This window comes from Gallus gallus, chromosome 7, assembly GCF_016699485.2.
Source record: "Gallus gallus isolate bGalGal1 chromosome 7, bGalGal1.mat.broiler.GRCg7b, whole genome shotgun sequence".
Taxonomy (NCBI): domain Eukaryota; kingdom Metazoa; phylum Chordata; class Aves; order Galliformes; family Phasianidae; genus Gallus; species Gallus gallus.
The window spans coordinates 27,893,406-27,912,868 of NC_052538.1; the positions used below are offsets into that span (position 1 = coordinate 27,893,406).

The 19,463-nt window shown below is 41.4% G+C and overlaps 2 protein-coding genes across 4 annotated transcripts in view; one reads left to right on the forward strand and one right to left on the reverse strand.

Annotated features, from left to right (window-relative positions):
* The first annotated feature begins 15 nt into the window (after positions 1-15).
* CEP70 (centrosomal protein 70) lies at positions 16-13,604 on the forward strand. 2 transcript variants are annotated; one of them, XM_040703646.2, is made up of 15 exons: positions 16-332; positions 485-599; positions 908-1,088; positions 1,363-1,532; positions 2,637-2,696; positions 3,383-3,482; positions 3,852-3,940; positions 4,507-4,581; positions 5,310-5,409; positions 6,058-6,228; positions 6,412-6,558; positions 7,032-7,200; positions 8,270-8,384; positions 9,348-9,427; positions 12,974-13,604. In XM_040703646.2, the coding sequence occupies exons 1-15, from the start codon at positions 188-190 to the stop codon at positions 12,994-12,996; spliced, it is 1,740 nt and encodes a 579-aa protein (XP_040559580.1). In that variant the 5' UTR covers positions 16-187; the 3' UTR covers positions 12,997-13,604. The 2 variants fall into 2 exon arrangements, with proteins under 2 accessions (XP_040559580.1, XP_426601.3); XM_426601.7 differs by lacking the exon at positions 12,974-13,604 and adding an exon at positions 9,826-10,035.
* The window catches only part of ESYT3 (extended synaptotagmin 3), a 36,809-nt gene continuing 27,914 nt past the window's right edge, over positions 10,569-19,463 (reverse strand). For both annotated transcript variants that reach the window (XM_040703644.2, XM_422118.8), the window contains 10 exons: positions 19,356-19,424; positions 18,042-18,107; positions 17,002-17,088; positions 16,533-16,682; positions 15,578-16,020; positions 14,877-14,966; positions 14,321-14,452; positions 12,965-13,070; positions 12,318-12,367; positions 10,569-11,429 (listed from right to left, as the gene is read on the reverse strand). In XM_040703644.2, coding sequence (XP_040559578.1) covers positions 11,393-11,429; positions 12,318-12,367; positions 12,965-13,070; positions 14,321-14,452; positions 14,877-14,966; positions 15,578-16,020; positions 16,533-16,682; positions 17,002-17,088; positions 18,042-18,107; positions 19,356-19,424 — 1,230 coding nt within the window. In that variant the 3' untranslated portion in view covers positions 10,569-11,392. The remainder of the gene's footprint in view (positions 11,430-12,317; positions 12,368-12,964; positions 13,071-14,320; positions 14,453-14,876; positions 14,967-15,577; positions 16,021-16,532; positions 16,683-17,001; positions 17,089-18,041; positions 18,108-19,355; positions 19,425-19,463) is intronic.

Below are 19,463 nucleotides of genomic sequence, written 5' to 3' on the forward strand. Positions count from 1 at the left end.
CTGCTCTTCCTTTCCGCCGGCGGCTCGCTATGGCGGAGGTACCGCGGTAGTGACACAAAGCGGCTCCGAAGCAAAGCAGACACCCGGCGTCCGCCCCGCTCCTTAGAAAGCACAACTTCGGCTCGCTGGCACCCATTCTCCTTTCTAACAGCGATCGCTACGACCGGAGCGCCTGCGTGCTGTTTGCATGCCGACCCTCAGCGCTCAGGTTTCTGCCTCTTCCCAGCTGCAGCAGGAGGAAGCGGAATGGGAGACCCTCAACACGCTGCTGCTGCGCCATGGAATGGAGCCCCTGAGCATCGCGGCGTCCCCGGGCAGCGGCAGCGCTCCAGGTAAGGAGTGCCGATGGTGGAGGGGTTCTCGGGCAGCAGACCTGAAGTCGTGAGGCACTGCTGAAGCCGTCGGTTCCAGATGGTAGTGGTGATGCGATCTTCAGGTACCAAAAGCCTTTGGTTAAGGCTTTGTTTGCGATGTGTGCTTCCAGATGTGATCGCTTTGGACAGTGTGGGAATAAGACTTGCATTAAAAACGTTATTGGAAGACACCGACCGACAACAGAAGATGATGTACGGGCTTATGGAGACTAATCATAATCTTAGGTAAGGTGCTGTGAAGGGAATTTACAGGTAATGCAAAGCAAAAAGCATCATCCCTGCCTGTTTGCTGTCACATCTAAGGCCACAGACCTATTTCTTAAGATTTTTGTCCAGTATGCAGCAATATTGGCCCAGATCTGCTTGAGCTGTTGTCTTAACCATCTGCTGCTGCTTCCCATAGCAACGTATTTCCTGTGCCTGCTGATGCAGGCTGTTACTGGGCACCATCAGACAACATTTGGCAGGCCCATGCTTCTTTCACTGCACTTAGAGAAATGAGTTTAATTTAAATCAAAGATTTATGTTCCTAGAGATGAGGTACGACAGGAACGAGGTCGGGCATCTCGGCAAGAGAAAAGGGCTAACGAACTGGAAAATGTGGTGGAAAACATCAAGTCAAAAATCCGTCAGCTGGAAGATGAGACAATAGCTAAAGTTTGCCGGCAACAGAATCAGGTCCAAGATCTTCAAAAGGATCAGCTGGTTTCACAGGTAACTCAGTCCGCAGCACTCAAACTTTTGACTTCTTTTGAGAGGTCTAGAAGTGTCCAAATAAACATGAGTCTCGTATCCAAGTTAGTACACTATTTTTAGCTGATTTTTACATTTCATGAGTAATTTTCTAATAATAAATTGGAAAAACATATGAACCCTTCTTCCACTGGCTGTCTGGTTAAGCTTCCTTGGGACCGAGTGCCTGCGTGGGCAGGTGGAGCATCATCTCCAGTTAGAATAATTTCTGAATGCTCCTATTATCTCCTCACAGGCAAAATACCAACAGCAGCAGGAAAAGCTGCAAGAACAAGAGGAGATTATTGCCCGTTTGCAGAGGGAGCTGTGCAAAGCTGGGGTGGAGGAGCAGCAGCGTGTTGCCACTCAAACCAAAATGTTCTGCCAGTTTTGCAAGAGAGCTCCCAAGTCCCTTCTAGATCAGCAGTAAGGAATTTTGTTATATTGGTGAATGACTTGTAAGATTAAACGAATAAATGGATTCTAAAGTGACTGTTCTTGATACTTAATGGAAAAATAGCTGGAGATCTTAGGAGTACAAGCTGAATAAATGCATGGCAGAAGGTAAAACTTCTCAGCTTCTAAATCCACTAGGTGTCAGCAAAGAGAGCGGAATGGCTTATTCTGGAAACTGCATCTGGTACAGTGATTTTGGTCTGGGCCTTGTAACATTTTAGAATGTACATTTAAATAACAAAGCAAAAAGCAAAAGTAATAAAGCAAAACAACAGCAACAAAGTCAGTTTGGGAAAGCAGCTTTTGTGACCGCTAACTGCAAGCATACTTTCCAGGCACTCTGGGCAAGTTCTGAAAGTATTCTAAGCCTACGTCTCCTGCAGTAAAATCTCCATCTTTCAGCTACAGTCAGAGATTTGACAACTTCTAGGCCTCAGGTGGCTGTTGCCTTATTGTGCTGGTGTGGCCTGGTCTATCCAGGTCTGCCTAGGATGTTTAAGTAAGAGAGAGTTTAGAGGGATTGTTTGTGTGCCTCTGACTTTCTCTTGTGCCCTCATTAAACAAAAAAATAGAAGCACTGAGATTGGTTCCCTGGCATTTCTCACCTGTATATTCAAAACAGAAAATCTTAGAGAGGTTCAAAAGGAAATGCAGTTTCTCACCTGTACATTTCTCTATGGCTTTATTTCCTTACAGCCACTTCCTTAGAAAGCACTTGTAGTTTCTCTGGAAATTGAAGTTCTTAGGCTGTGTGTGACCTGGGCTCTTATATCACTTCCAATGGTCCCTGCAGCCCTACAGCTCAAGACTGTGCCAGCTTGTTAAGCTTGCTGGCTGAACATACCCATGAGATGTGGGGGCTGTCAGAAGGATTTAGCTTTTGTCTTCTCTTGAGTCATTTTGCCACTTTTAATCTAATAGACAGTTAATGTCTCTACATTTCTTCTTTGGAAAACTGACTGATCCGAGAGAGAAACAGTCACTTTTGAAATACAGTGCAGCTGTGTAAGCTATCCTGTTCCAATAGGCTGGTAACAGTATCTAAAGCTCAAAATACCATTTTTCCTTTTCCAGGTTTCTTTGCCTAATTGATTATTATGAATCTCAAATTAATCAAATGAAGAAGGAGCTAAGGTGAGTCTCATCTAATGCCTCATGGTCCTACTGCTCAAAGTTTTCTTTCTCCTTGCTGTTCTTAAAACTTGGAGCGGCAAACGTTCTGTTTTCTAGATGTCACTAAAATGTAAGGAACAGCCAAGGACTGTAATGGTGTTGGAAGTTTGGATTAATCCTGGAAATAGCTCTCAGTCAGTCTGAGCAGCTGCTCACTCAGGCCAGTGCAGCCAGGAGGGCGTTGTATTTAGACACATGAGCTATAATCCTTTGTTTGTTTTTCCACTTTCCCCTTTGCACTGGTTTACAGGCAGCACTACTGCATTAGCTATGCTCAATTCACTGATTTCCTAAAGAGAAAGTAGGGAAAAAAAAAAAGGAATACCAGCTTCTCAGCTCCATCATGTTGCTTACATGATACAGAGCAACAAGCAGATACCTGAGAGACATTCTCATCATTTGAGATTGTTATCTAGAAAGCTGAAATTGGATTTGCTTGCACTGTAATGTCTCCTGAGGAATAAACGTACTCAGTTAGTATATGAAACAGCTTCCCAGAATAATAGAGAAGCCCAATGACAGTGTTTCTATTCTGATCATAGTTCAGTGTGTGGAAATCTTGTCACGTGTACCTGCAAAATAAACAACCTTAGATTTCTGTGGCAATTGAATTGAAATAAGCTGGAACTATTTATTTTTCCTAATAGGCAATATAAAAAAGCCGAAGGTGATATACAAAGAGAAGTAAAAAGCAAAGAAAAATTCTTAAATCTAGATGCTACTCCGAATTACAGAGCGCTGCTCACGGTATGGAACTGCTAAGAATAAGTCCATGTGGATCACTAAATGGTAACCCCTGAAGAACCACATAAAAATGCATGTGTGTTTGGTTTCTGTCTGCTCGTTTTTGTCTTCAGAGCTTGTAAACTCTCTGGGCAGCATTCACTGTCTTCATCTCATTATGCAAAGGTTCAGTACTATGCTGTGAGTTCTCTGCTTCTCTACCTGTGGGCTACTACAGCAGGCTCTTGATCTTAGTGAGGTCTGTTTCCTCACCTATGCTGTCTTACTATATAAAGCAAATGGGAATCTTAACACCTGACATGCTTGAACGTATTCAAGCGTGTTGATTATGGAATGAATGAAATAAAAGAACTAACACAGTGTATGTTGCAGTCTTTTCAGAATCAGCTTGTTGAAACCAAAGCCAGGAATGAGCAGCTTTTGCTTGAAAATACAAATCTCAAGAAAGATTTAGAATCAAGGTGAGAAGGGACAAACATCATTTTTAAAAGCACATCAGTAGGCTTTGCTTCACAAAGAAGGAAACTGTAAGCACAGCAACTGAAAGTGTCATGTGAAATCTGTCTTTAAAGTCCATTCATAAAATAATTAGTATTTTAATAGAGCAGCAGCAATCAACCTTTCCTCCCAGCGCCGCTAATGATAACAGCTATTACTGTACAGTGCATCATGTTGGACAACTGCATTGATATTTGCACTTCATTCAGCTAAAGCAGGAAAAAATGCATGTGGGCAAAATTGTTCTTTCCACTGGCAGTATTACTGCCAAGCCTGATTTCAACTTAAAACCTGCTGGACAGGGTAGAGAAGCAGATAGTTTTAGTAAGAAAGCCTGAGCCAGCAAAATTGGTTTGGGTGCCACACTATATCTGTATTACAATTATTGCCACACGTAATTTGTTGTAGAATTTCATTTCCAGAATGAAGTTATGGCACTGGTAAAGCTTTCTTACTTTTTCACTTGGCTGAATTTTACAGCTGTCTTTCAATGTGAGATAGATAATACGGTATGTTTTCTTTCCAACAGACCAACTGCACAGGAATTAAAACTTTACAAGCACCGAGTGAAGAAACTAGAGAAAACTTTAAAGAAAACTATCCAGTAACTATTTTTCTTCAGTAACTTTCATGAATCCTCTGAACTATATAAGGGAAAGATACTCTGCAACCAGTCATGTAGATAGCAGCTTGCAAATCACATACCTTATCACCACTGTCCCTTAGAGCCTGGTTTGTGGGCAGCAAATGCTTCTGCATCTCCAAAGACACCCTATGAATCTCCAAAGTGGTAGCGTGGTGTCCAAATTGGTGCACACCACTGTCTCTTTGTAGTTCCATTTTGTCTTTTGGGATTGGAGTGTTACCACAGGCAGTATGGGCAGGACCAAACTCTGTTGTCTGCCCCTTCTGTGAGCTATAAAGCAAGTTATTAGTTGCATTGTGGATTGAGAGTATTATGAGAGTTGGTGAACTGTTGAAGATACCTGAGCTATGTCCATATTATCCTTAGAAATTTACTTTTTTTTTCCCCTCTGGATCACTGCTTAGAAAATACTTTAAAGATAACAGAAATCTACTGACAAAGTGTCAGTCTGGAATTTCACTTAATTATTTGTGTACGTGTATACTGAATACTACATATTTTTAGCAAAGTGCATTATCTGAAAAAGACATCGCTTTAAAAATGTTCAGCTCTTCATTTTACTTTCTGTCTATTTAAATGCTCTTTTCACTCATGCAGTGGGTACGATTCAGTAGTTTCAGACTGGAAGCCATCTTACCCTATGTGTTTGGCCTACTGGTGACCTACTGTATGTATTTGGCATGCAGGTCTTCAGGGAGCACTACCAGAGAAGGAACAGAAGAAAAGAAAGAACCTAAAATTACTGCAGAAGATCAGCTGCATGCAGTTTGCCAGCAGTACTTACAGGTATGCCAACTTCATTGGCACTGTGCGTATCTGGCACTGCCATAACAAAATATGAGTTTTGTTTAATTGTGTAAACTGAAGCATGCTCTTTTGAATCCTGGAGGAAAGCCCTGAAGATAACATATAATGTTCTGGCTATGGCAGCTGATGTAGGCTACCTTATTGTAAACTACCTGAAGTTACAGCAAAGCAGAAATTAGCTTGCCAAACCTCCCATTGATGATTTAGCCCAAGCTCTTAGCAGGACAGTGGACACAGACCAAGGTCCTGTGCAAAGCATACCTTTCTGTTACGGTTTTAAGAGCTACTGAGATAGTAGCTTTTTATTTTTCCTTAAGTTAAGAAGGAGCAAATGCAGTAAACCTTAGCAAAATATAAACTGTGGAAGTAACAGTGTTGTGAGGAGATAAACATAATATTCCCTTGGTGGGAAGTCTACATGCATTACTTTTACTTTTCTTCTACTCAGTATATTTTTAAATCTTTGAATCTATGACAGACATATTGAGTGCCTCTATAAAAGTCATTGTTAGTAACTTACTGGAGATATTTATGATTTAGTGTTTAGATGATTGTGACTGGTGGTGAAGGAGTTTAGAATAAAATGCTTAGTTTGAGCAATAACTTTTTTTCTATCTGTTATTGAAGGTGTTGTCCAATATTGACTCTATTATACGAAGTCCAAGAGCTCCTCCATTAATATACAGGCGCAGTAAAGGGCCAGTGCAAAATTACATTAAAGAGAATGGACAGGACTGTGGATTTGAGCACCTCCCACTCACTATAGAAATGTGGGCAGATCAACTAGTGGCCCTAAAGGTAATGTACTCACATGCTTAGCTCTGTATTCCTCCTTTAATCTGTTGAAAACCTCACAGTGCTTCTTTACTCTTTGCGGGGGTGTTCTTGTGCTTTAGTTTGTGTTGTTTTCTGACCTGGTGTTAAATGGACAGAATATTCAAGCAGTTATTACAGTAAGACGTGTCCCCTCTGTTTTAAAAGGATTTGCACAGGTCATTGAGAAAACTGTCTCTGGAATTGGTGCCCTGGCACATTACGGATCCACAAGATAACACAGAATCCATACGAGTTCAAGACCTTCAGTTCATGGTAGATACAGTTTTAGAAGAAATAGAAAACAAGGAAAAGGTAATTCTTCACACGTTGATTAGACTTCTGCATTTCAAAGCCTTCTGGGGTTTAAGAAATAGCTGTGTGAAGAGGTCCAATTCTCTGAGACTACTTTCACATAATGGATAAATTCACCCTGGGGAAGACTGCTTTAATCAAGGTCGTTTCACCAACCACGAATTTGCCTTGCCCTGTAGTGTTAGGTATTATCCTGTTCCATCTTTTTCTTAGTCAGCATTCAGAATACATAAACAGACTTAATAAGCAACAGAAAACAAAGCTTCCAAAAGAATATTTGTTTTTCACGAGAGTATTTTTGGTTTGCTGGATATATCTCTTGAGATTTAAGAATATTTGAAATGCATCAATTTAATAAGGGAAGTTACACCTGTTTTTCTTTGTGGACTTGTTTAAAGAATGCCTCGTGGTTAAAAGAATCCTTACTTTGCTAAGCAACAACTTAGAAAAGCTACCCTTTCTGCTTTCTGCAGAACAGCCAGAGACCGTCCTTACCAACACTGTTTGCAATAGTCTCTCACTTCCAGAAGTTGTTTGATGTGAATTCTCTGAATGGCATTTACCCACGAATGAATGAGGTGTACACAAAACTCGGAGAACTCACCAATGCTATGAGAAATCTCCAAGAGCTCCTGGAACTAGGTAAAGGCTCAGCACCTACCACTTGTTCAGGCTATTTCCAAAGGAAAAGCTTTGTTTTATGAGCACTGACTTATTAATTCTCCCTTATCAATTTTAATGTTCTACTTGAAACATAAGGTTTTTTTGTTTGCTTTAAATTGTTCTAGAATAACAAATAAACTTTGCTCTCGACTTCTCCTCAGTAACTCACTCAAGGGTAAGTATGTCCAGTCCTTAAGAACATCCCTCTTACAATCCTAAAGGTTTACTTGTTCCTGAAGTATTGAATGCCAAGAACTAAGTGCCACCAGTAGTCAGAGGCCTGTGAAGTTACTTCCAAGTGCCCATTCATTCTCTTCTGGTTTTGCACTTCTGAAGAACAGCAGCTGCTAATCTTCCCTGAGCTCATGGGTTTAGAGGCTTGGCTGTGCTGCAGGGTGTACAGCCAGAGGGCAAGGCTCCTGAACTACCGCGCCCTTTGAAGCCTCATTCAAAGAGGGAAGCAGACTTCCTGCCTGCCACCACCGACAGGAGCTGAAGAAGCTTCTCATCTCCCTAGTAATTACAAAGCAATGGAGTTCAGTGGACACCTTCTCCACAAATAGTTCCTCTGAAACCGAGCGAGGAAAGGACAAAGAACCCGGTACCTTTTTACCTCTCATCACAGTAGCCAAAGTAGGTTGAAACAAACAAACAAACAGAACAAGTTCTTGCTGCTAACAAAATATCAGGGAGCAGGTTCCCTCCATGAAGTACTTCTGTTGCGCTACAGGAAGCCAATACACCCTTCTCTGTATACAATGGCAGTTGGCTGCTTTCCAGTGACAGTGTAGGACACACTGTAGTACCATTTCAATCAAAAAAATACCTAGATCTGTCATGTTTTTAGCTACTGGGGGATTAATGAGAGGTTCCCCCTCCCAGTAGTATCAGTGTATTTCTCAACATAGGCATTTTGTTTTCTGCGAATGATGAAACGTGTGCCTAGATACATGAAAGTTGAACAGAATCTGGGCACTTATAAGAATTGAATTATGTCTTCTTTTCCTGTTGTTACTCTTACCAGAAACATGAAGTCTTTGTTTTCCAGATAGTTCAGTTCCACCCACGGTGGTGGTGGATACTGTTGGGAAACTGTGTGACATAATTAATGAGAATGTGACTGAACAACTACAGCGGCTTCTGGGGACCCAAGACATCCACAGGTATTTAGATCTGTTCCACTGGCAGCAATTCTGCAAACATAAATCTTAAGGATTGAAAGAGCTGCCTCAGATTTATACTGGAAGGGACTTTAATCATTTGCTAGTCAGCTAGCTGTGACAGTAAAGGATTTACTGTCTAAAGGATTTACTACTATCCTACATGGAACAAATCTTGAACGCTTTCAAAAGGGTATTGCTGGTAAATAGAAAAAAAATCAAGGTTCCCTTAGCACTACCTTGTTGATTTGCATGGATACAGTGATCAAACAAAGCCTCTTAAGCTTATGTTTCATAAGTAGACATAGCAAGTGCTGCATGTTGGTGGGGATGTGAAACTACTTCAAGGTTCCAACTGTAATATTGAAATGTATTAGTTGCTGAGAGAATGTACACCTCAAGCTTCCTACAGATCTTCTGGGAGCTGGACAAATCTTGTTCTTGTCATCAACTGATGGGAACATAGAGGCGGTAGCAAGTTGTAAGAGCTTGCATTCAGAATGTGATGTACAAATGTACAAAGAGATGAAGTGCAGCAGTAAATTTGTAACAGGCAAAGTTAACAACACTGACACCATCAACCTTCCTGTGCTCCTTGCAGTTTTAACTATAGACAAGCTGCTCATAACATTCTCGTCTCCACCTCTGTAGCTGTTATACTACCTGGGTGGCTGATATATTTAGCAATATAGGCTGCTGCTCCAGTCCGATAATTACATGGCACTATATAAGGAGGAAAGTATATCGGGCAGGAACAGTGGAATCAAAGATAGTCTTCTGACTTTTAACAGTTGTTGGCTGCAGGTTTCAGAATGTGAGAACGCATTTTTGGTGCAGGTGCATTTGTATATACACTAAGTAACAGTATTTTCAGAAAGCAGTGACACTGTATGGCAAAACAGCCAAGCAAATGAACTTAATATGTTCTTACACTTTTGAGGTAATGGTCTTACTTACAAATTTCAGTATCATCAATAAGCTAGAAGAACACGAATGCTTCTTTCCACCGTTTCAAGCTCTCATTCAAGATTTGCTCTCTCTTCTAGGTGAGTAACATTTGCAAGTTGTAATTATCTTCATGACAGAGTCCCCTCCCAGGACTTTAAATAGCTAACATGCTTTGTTTACTCCTGGTGTGCAAAAAAAACACACAAGAGAAGTAAGAGAAAAGGTGGTAACCCTTGCCTTGCTCTCCTCTTCTAAGAAAGTGTCTGAAATACCTAGGTTTTCATTGAAAATGGGGTCATTTACATCCAACCGTAAAACTTAGAAGCTAAAATAATATTTTTCTTCCCCCCAAAGCATTAAAAGGTTTGAGGAGTTCATTCTCTGCAGTAGTTTTTTGCTCACTGGCTGTATTTCTAACACTTAAGCTAGAATTTTGATTGAACTTGAAGGTGTTTTATATACAACTCATACAATTTTGCTTTTCATTCTGTTACAGAGATCAATAACCTGGATGATATTTTACCTACTGTACAAAAGCTGAAGTTGGTAGCTAGATAATAAGAGTTAGTTTGGTCTATCCTGGAAAGGCTTAACCTGTGAGGCGGCCTGTTGATTCACATGCCATTACAGCTACCTCTCATCTCTGTTATCTAATGAACAGTTTCAGACTTTTTGATATAAATAAAAGTTTGGCTTTGCCACTGCATTATTTTAGTTTCTCTGCATTCTTACACTGACCATGTAACAAGAAAAATAACCACAGTAACTTGTTCTGTACTGGATAAAGGACCAATGCATACTGTATAGGTCTAAGAAACTGAAGCCAGCACAAAAGCAAAAACCACCACACCACTTACCTTTCTGAATGTAGCTCATCAGCAGGTATGAGATGATGTTGCTCAAAGTGCCTTATAGATGTAATACTTCCATCATTACCTTGGTTGTCTTGGGAGCCTATTTTAAAATGCTGTTTACATCATCAGCTAGGTTTGGGATTTGAGTTAGGGACTGTCCTCTTTCCAAGCACTGCATGATTTCATGCTTCCTGCTTTGTGCTGTAAACTGTTGCGTAGTGAATTTCTTTTCTGGTTATGGATTTAAACGCACTGGGTTAATGTAATCTAGGCTGAAAATATTCTAAGCCTACTTCAGAAAGTGGTTTATTGCTTTTTGCCTAGAAGGGATTTGAAGTTACCACGCTCATACTCTACCGTCATTTGTAGAAGGGCATAGATAAAGTTCCTTAAGCAAGACATGTCAAAGTTTATTGTAAACAAACAGGTACACCAAGCTTCCAAAAATATTTTGGTATATTTCACTCCAACATTAATAAAGCTCAGTCCAAAACTCTGCTGTTCCTCAGGCAGAATGATTTACTATCAAGGCTTATGAGATGCTGAAATGTTGTAACAAAGAACAGAACATGTTAAGGCATTACAAACTAAAACCTTAATGACATCCTGGCAAACTAATCTCCCTGCTTTTGGAAGCTCATCATATGCAGACCTGCAGCCACAATCTGCTAAGATGCTTTTCAGAAGCAGAATATCAATTTCTTTGTTTCTCAAGAACTGCTATTAGTCTTACAGTTTATTTGAATGAGTTCTGTAGCCTTACAGATGAAAGATGCTGTTTAAGAATTGATTATTTTAGAAGGGTAATGCTTTCAGATATCATTAAAACAACACGAATAGGCTCTTAGGGAAATGAAACTGAGAACGAAGTAATCACACATAGCTGGCAATCTAAAAAACATCTCCAGGTACGGCACTTCCTTAAGAGCATATTCATATGTAAGGATTTTTGGGGAGGAGATGCACCAGAAACATCAAGAATAAATGATTTCTTATTTAGAGAGAAATTATTCCCACAGTATTTTGTTTTGTTTCTTTTTTTTTTACTTCATTGAGAACTCATGGCAGTAGGATCATTCAATGCACATGTCCTGAGCAGCAGATGGCTTCAAGTTTGCAGTGGTTGTTTCAAAACACTTCAATTACAAAAGAGATATGTACAGTCATTACAAAGTTTAAAAATTAATAACTTATGTACATGAGAAGAAATCAGTTTTTCTTGCGTCTACTTCTTGTCAGCTCATACCTGCAAGACAGATACAGGAAGCAGTGTAAGACTTTCTTTAAAGAGTTTAAACTGTCACAACAGAGAACTTGGGCTACTTTATTGCTTTTGCCTCGTAGGCAGGAGGTTGGCAAAGGAGGCTTCAGAGATGGCCTCAAACTTCAGCCCTTTACCAGGAACTCTGGATGAGTCATTTTTCTCCTTATGCCATAATTGCTATATACTTCCATCAGACACACAGAAGCTGGGCATGGGGAACTTGGTTTCCCTACACTGCTGACCACACTACTGGGAAGCTGCTGGGCTACACTCACTGCATTCCTCCACCTCCTTCACTGAAGGATGAAGGAAGAATGACTGCCATTAACCTGAGACTGAGAAGGGAAAAAAAAGAAATGGTTCTTAATCTTTGCCTCAGACCAATACTTAAGGTTGACGTCTGAACCACAATGAATACACAAGCAGAACTGTGAGTGGCTTATTAAAATAGCTTCTAAAAATGCTTTGTAATTAACGTTTTATCATACATATATATTGCTGATCGCAGTATTAATTTAGTTAAGATCTTTATCCAACTTATTTGTTGCAAATTTACTTTAATAAACATAATTCTTTATTTATGTGAGCCAGTGGTTTTTATGTAATTTAAAATATGCTGAAGACAGAATAATTGACAAGGAGGCCTCTTATTAAAACCGTTTCACAGGATAGGTATCACGCTATTAACCAGATTAACATAAAGCTTAGATAAAACCGCCAGATTAATTCAAGTTAGTCCTGCACTTGCAGGTAAAACATTATTGTTGCTTACCAAAAGACACAGCCTTTCTGCCATCACCCCAACAACACTCATACAAACTCTCAGCAGAGCCATTATTAGAGGGAGTTTAGAAGATGAAACAAACTTACCACTGTGTAAAACCCTTGATTAAATCCTCCTGTGACAAATCAATCCACACCTTTAAAAAAAACAAATTTTTATTTGTATATATATATTTTTAATATAGGATATAAATGATGTACAAGTTGATGAGCTAAGCTAGAACTCTTCCACATCAAATTTCAAACTCTAGGGCTACAGCTGAGGCTCAAGGGAGATGAGACTCATGCACTCCCAGGACAAAGGCATTAGCTAGCATCAGCACTAAAGCTCAGTTTCTGAACAGCACTGCTTGGAAATTCATCTGTCACTGAGCACAGGATTCATGTTTACTGGTCACAGAAAAATGCACGTACTGTTGGCAAATTCTGGGTTTTAATGACATTTCTCTCAGCTCCACATTTGCACTATTGGAGCTATCCCCAAACAGACAGCTGGACATCCCATGAAACACATTTCTATTTCAGGAGGCCTCCTTTGAAACGAAGCAGCATTGCCTATCAATCACATGAGCCCACGTGAGCTTCCAAGGTGATAAAGCCCAATTTCAGACTAACGTTGTTTCCAGGCTGCTAGTTCTATTATTCAGATTTAGCTACCAGAGTTGCAGTTCAGTATTACAGGATTCTTTCAAACTGCAACTATTAAACCAGTAGCATAACTTGATTAAACTTACTTTCCCCAGCTCCTTTTTTTCCTGTGAAATGAATGGCCTGCTGTTTTTCACTGCAACATCGAGGGTCCTTTTCTTGACTTCTTCCAAAGATTCAAAAAATTCAAACCTGCAAGTAAAGTTTTGAAAGGAGTGACTTACGTCAAAAACTGTGTCAGTGGCCGAAATACAGCAGCGTTAACAGAGAAGGAGCACAGCTTCATGCAATGACCTTCGCAATCAATGACTCACACCCAAAGTTTGGAAAGGTTTGACTGTGCATTATAAACCTTGAGAACGTTGGTGCCCGACCACAGCTTTAGCAGAGTTTGAGGGCTGACTACAAAACACACGTGAACACAGCCAACTCCCCATGGAACAAAACAGGCAATTATTTAGGTTTTATTAACATTGTGAGAAATTTCTTCCAAGCCAGCTTCTTCCATAACAGCCTGCTGGTCAGACCATGCCAGGGGGATGAAGGAAAGCATGCATCCATGATGAAATCTGTTTAACAACCATTTTTGCCCTTCGTGGAAGATCAGCATGTTTTCCATGCAACCTTTGTTACTCAGAGGAAATAGCCAAGCCAAGCCCCCAAGTTTACAAAGTAGGCTTATACCACATTAAGAGAAGACAAAGAAATAAACCTGTAGCAATTAAATTCTTAATGGCTCTGACTCATGGCTCTGGCACACATCATCAAATGTCACGTCAATTCTGTCCATGCTAAATCATTCAGGTTCTGCCCACCTGAATAGTTTCTCCTCAAGTCAGAGTTGTAAAACAGGTAATGTGTTTTGGAGCTAAGTATTGCTCAACCTATTACACTTAATTGAGGATGTACAGGACATGCCAATACTGGGGATGAGGAGGAAGATCCTGCTCCCAGCAGCAGTGCTGGCACTAAGTCTGTAGAGTTCATGAGGACAGGCTGAATTACCCAGGATCACCCAACATTCAGGTGTTTTTACAAGTGTACCTTCATCGACATACTGGACTAGAAATGCCTCTCAGACTAACTCTACTTCTAATTAAGTGCTACTGCCATTAGTTTTATACAGAACACTTTCCTCTTCAGTGGCAAACCTGTAGAAGTGTCAGCTGTCAGCAAGGAGGTGGCAACACATTAGGTTGCTCCCACCAGCACTCAGTGATGGCATCCATCTGTCTCCAGATGCTTTGTATATGCCTGCCTTTGACTTTTGGCAAGATGTCAGATGAAACATCAGGCAAAGAAGTATGAACGCAGAAGCGAGCTCTGTGAGGTACCCACATGGAAAGGTTGCCTCTGCAGTGACATGGAGTTAAATGTGTGGAAGCCTTGCACTTTACAGAGATCATAACATAATTCATGAATTATAATTAATGTTTTCTTACTTTTCATCATACTGCGGGTTCAGAGTTCTTTTCTTAACTGAAGTCTTCTTCCTACTTATCCATCTTCTATCTGGAAGCAGATATATACGGACATATGGATCCACTCCACGATTGGATGAGGGTATTAAGTTTCTGTTAAAAGAAATACGGTGTTGACAAGCAAGGCAGCTTCTCCCACTGTATGCATTTTAATCCCCCGTCTGTCTTAGAATCAGACCCACCCTTCATGGATTCATGAGCTAAAAGCATTTATCATGGAGAAGCTGAAGCATAAGCAAAATTAAAATCTTATGGATGAGAAGACAAATTCCACTAGTGAACGTGTGGGTTCCTAAATTGGCATTTACAACATCAGTCAGAGGTGTCAGTCCTTGTCACAACACTTACATCTCCTTCAGACATCCCAGGACATGTGTCAGTTCTCAATAGTGTTCACCTTGGCTGGGCAGCTTATGCTTCTTGTGGTTCTGCTCCAGCTTTGCTGAATATCTGACACAAGCTCAGAGAGCTCCTTCCCTCTCCCATGCAGATAGAGGCAAGCAATTGCCAGCATTACCTGCAGCCATTCACCAGCACAACGAGGCTCTGCCGTATGGAAGCATAGCGCACTGTGAGCTGAATCTCTCCCAGAGGCATTTCCATCCCACTGTAAGACAGTTACACAGCAAAAGCTTTAAATACAGATATCTAATAGATCGTATGCAGAAACCCTGCAGCATGAAACAGCACACGAGCTCCACAAGTTGGTGATGCATTTTCAGCTAGAACTGATTCTCAGTGCACTGCTCCTCTTCATGACATCTTATGGCAGCTGGACCACAGAGGATGCACAGAAACACACTCCTGTTGGTGCCAGCTCTGTCTGCCTTATGCACAGAGCCCTGTCCTCAGACCCAAAGTATAAGTAGCCAGAAAAGAGCACCCAATTGGCCTGCTGTAGATGGAGCAGCAAAGCACAGATCAGCATGTGTTTTGTACATTGTCTGCATACTAATGGATGCTTATATATGCAAAATTCTACATCTCATTCTGCATGTTTCCAAAGTGGTTTCAAATTCAAGACATTACTTAAAAAATGGCCTACCAGTGGTTTATAAATGAAGTCCTGCTCAGAGCTAAAGAATTTACCAGTCACAAAGTATTAGATTGAACAGCAGGAGCTGATTTTGCAGCCTTGAATTCACCTGTATGCAAGCGACACTTATAAAAACCAAACTTTCTCAAGAGAAGAGCAATTCAACTGGAAGAACCACCTACTTATGAAGGTCCAGATTGCTGCTACTGAGTTCAAAGCAAGAAGAAGGCAGAGAACCCAGTGAAGTAACACTGGGTGCAAGCCTCAGTTCCTCTACGACCGGCAACGTGGGTACTACTGCTGCCCTGGTATGCAGTGCTGAGGGCGCACGATGCTCTGGGTCTTGCTCACTCTCTGTCTCATCAAGGCTGGCAACAGTTTCACTTGCTGCAGGCACTGCTGAACTGTTGCTTGTGTCCAGGTCTTCACTGCTGTCTTTTTTTGGCTGAGATTCCTGCACAGCTGTGTCTTTGCTCACAGGAGGTACTTTTGAGACTTCTGGTTTTGGTGGAGGGACAAACTCCTGCTGGTTTCCACCTTTCTCCATGACATGCATGGGACCTTTCTTTGTGGCACCGACACCAGCCTTGACTCTCTGTGGATCAGGTTCCTCAACATTCAAAGCCTAAAAATCAGCAGGGAGAAAAAGTGAGCACTGCTGCCCAAACACTGGTGGTATTGCCAGCATTACGACCTAGCATTAAATATCATCACAGCACTACTTAGAAAGCAGGAAACTGCATTTAGAGATGAAAGAAGGCTATGGAACAAGCTATGACATTGTCTTCCTTTGTCACACTGTGTATTTACTTGTCTAAACACTGTGAGAGAACAATCCTTAAGCACTAGAGTCTCTCACTGCTGTGCTGTTTTGATTTCCCAACTCAGATTTTCTCAGTTCCACTCTTTAACATCATGAGAAGGTTCTAGGCAATGCTGCTGCACTGAGCTTTGGGAAGCCTCGAGGCAGAGCTCTCATCTCCACCATTAATTGCAGCTAAGGATCTTGTCACACTTCTACCTTCTACTCACTTGTGAAGCAAAATTGCATTTCTTCTCTCCTGCATTTCATCTTTTGCTTGGCTAGATTTGGAAGCTTATGCTGGGGAAGCCAAGCGAACACAGCAAACAACTTACCCGCAGCACAAGTTTAATCTTAATGAAGCTGTCTGAACTGGAATGGTCCAGCTGAAATCTCTGATCCAGAGTCATGTTTGGGTCCTTAAGTAAGTGAGAGAGACATACCACCGATGTTCCCAGAGAACTATCCTGATCCTTGTCTTTTATCTAGAAAAGAAAGGTTTTATTAGGTGACAAAGTGGAAAGCACACCACTAGGAACAGCAAAACAAGAAGGCATTCCATACAGACCAAAATAAGCTTATTTACTTCAGAAATATCCCTTGTTTTGTACCAAGATATTATTAATTACATAAGCCTAGCGCAGATGTAGATACCAGCATCACCTAACAGAGAGCTGTCTGTGCAACAGCAGGTGCTCCTTCCACCTTTTAAGTAGGAGGGCCCCAATAGATGCAGACAGAAAGAACCTGCACCAAAATCACATCCACTATGAAAGGTTTCCAAAGGAAGCGCTTTTCTCTCACCTCAATGTGCAGTGACTGGGAATGAGCACTGTGGACAAAGAAGGTGAAAGCCTGGCCCCACTTGGGATCTTTGTTGAAATTGCAGGTCTGCAAAAAGAAGATTGTGGCACATGTTTTAGTGTGGTCTGTGAGCAGCAAAGAATACTATGGCAGAGGATCGCAGTGATTTATTTATTTTAATTCAGTGATGCTACATCCCAGCTATACACAGAGAGTGAAATTCCCATGTCAGAAGCGTGCACAAGTGGAGTCTCTGGCAAAACCAGAACAAGTTCTGGGAGATATGGAAATGCTGCAGAACAAGTCAGGTGAGCTGCAGTTGGCCCCAGCTGGTGTTGGCTGGACCAGCAGCTTGCCTCACCTGCAGCAAGGAACTGCTCCCTTCCTCCCACCTCTCTACCCAGAGAGACAGAGCAATGCTTCCAGCCCACAGACACTCAGAGCCAGCTCCCAAACCTGCAGCATGACGGCAAGGAAGGATGAGCAAGCTAGAGGGGCAGTTTGAGGGATGTAGAGCTTGTAGGAAAGGTGGGAGGCTACAGCTCCAGTGCCATCCACTTAAAGGATAAAGGAGGACACCCACAGGGGCTCTGGTTGAGGCTGCTCCATTAAACAGTTGCTTCTACCGGGAGATGAGTGCTGGCAGCAGGAGGAAAGGAATGGGGGAAGCTGGATCTCTGACCTAGCTTGGAAGAAGCAGGAGGTGTGACAGAGAAAACTGAAAACTAAAAGAGGTAAAAACACAAGCAGAACCCAACTTCTGGGCAGACAAAAACAAAGGAAAAAAAGGTGGCGGTTCCATACATTTGTGAACAGCCAACAAGATTAATTACTACTGATCAGACTAACCCAGCACAGCTCAGTGACATGGAGGCACCCACATGCTGGTTGATCTCTGTGTCCTGGTATCTGCAGCTACTATCATAACTAGCTGATCACATCAGCTACACAAGTCCTGTCCCCTTCTAGGAGCTACTTGGAGGTCATCACCCGAAAAATAGGTGGTACTTAAGGAAAGCAGAAGAGTCAAACAAACTTACCTTGCTTTTTTGAGTCTTGCTTCCTACTGTGAGCAGGACAAAGGAGGAAGGTTCTCGTTCTGTCTTCTGCCATTTAATAGAAGAAGTAAAAAGAAGAAGAAACAATTCATAGATTACAGAAAGCAGTACCAAAGCACTACTCTTACTTGAAATACATGACTGGAAAGCTGGCAGTAGTTTTCAGAAGTAGGACATCTGAAAAGCATGGCATGCAGAAGAGACTCCAGCCATAACACAGCACTCTTACCCTCTGGCATCAAGAGATCACATCTAAGCCAAAGTTCTACATGTTTAGGTTTCAATAGGTGAGCAAGTAAATGTTTGTTAGAAGCTGTGAGGAAACAGATATAGAAGTATTGAAGACTCATTGGCCACTGGGGAGTTTTCATTGTTCTGTGATGAAACGGGGCTCTCAGAATTGGTTTCTTAGGCTCAGGACACGTTGTACAGCAGCTGGAAGAGAGCCTGTAGAACCAGGCAAAAATTCCTTTCCGGAACTATCAATACTGAACCTTGTGTACTATGCTCCTTCACACTAATGCTACAGAGGCTTTGTCAAAGCCAAGGAGATGGACTTGGCACTAAAAAAAATACCAAGAAAAGTGCATACAACAAAATTCAGAATTAAGGATTATCACATGTCATGTGTATCACGATATAGGTAACTCATCTAAAATGTAAAGAGCATATTTAGGAAGGGAGAGGAGCTTCATTCCCTGCTCAAAACTGTGGCTGTGTGTAGCTTGTTCAACCAAACAGCGAGAAAGACATTCTTTCCTACATCTGCAGTTTTCATCACAGCAGCAAGATCCAGTATTTAGGGAGTTAAAAAGTAACCTAGAGCAGCGAGGGGAGGCATGAATGACAGAATGACTTCTGAATCTCTTAGGATTCAGAGATTAAATCACAGAGAAGGAATCTGGTGGTTTGGTCTCCCATGGACACCAAGGTTACTCTGAACAACCGCATCCTTCTACTCCTAGTGGGGCAAAATGAAACTGGAACAGCTTGGGATGGGAAGAACCCTTAAAGCAGGTGAAGGGTAGCATGACTTGGTCTGACGTTGGAGGCTTTTATTCTCCAATGTATAAACTTAATACAGTCCCACACACAATCAAATATTTCTGTGTTGCCTTCCCCATTTGATCACCTTTTATTGGTGGAAGGCTTCGCAATCACTACCTTGAACCCGTGGTCACAGATTCTGACAGTGGAGAGATTATTTCCTTATAACAACAGCTACTTTCAGTTGCTATGATACAGTATAATCCAGAAGGTGGTTTTGAAAGCATGGAGGAAGAACATAAATTTTACCTTGAGGTACTTGTTATTTTTTATCTTCCTTGCTCCACATTCACCATTTGAATACTCGAAGTGGTTTTTCTGAATTAGAAAAAGAGTATTTTAGAACAATTAATTTGT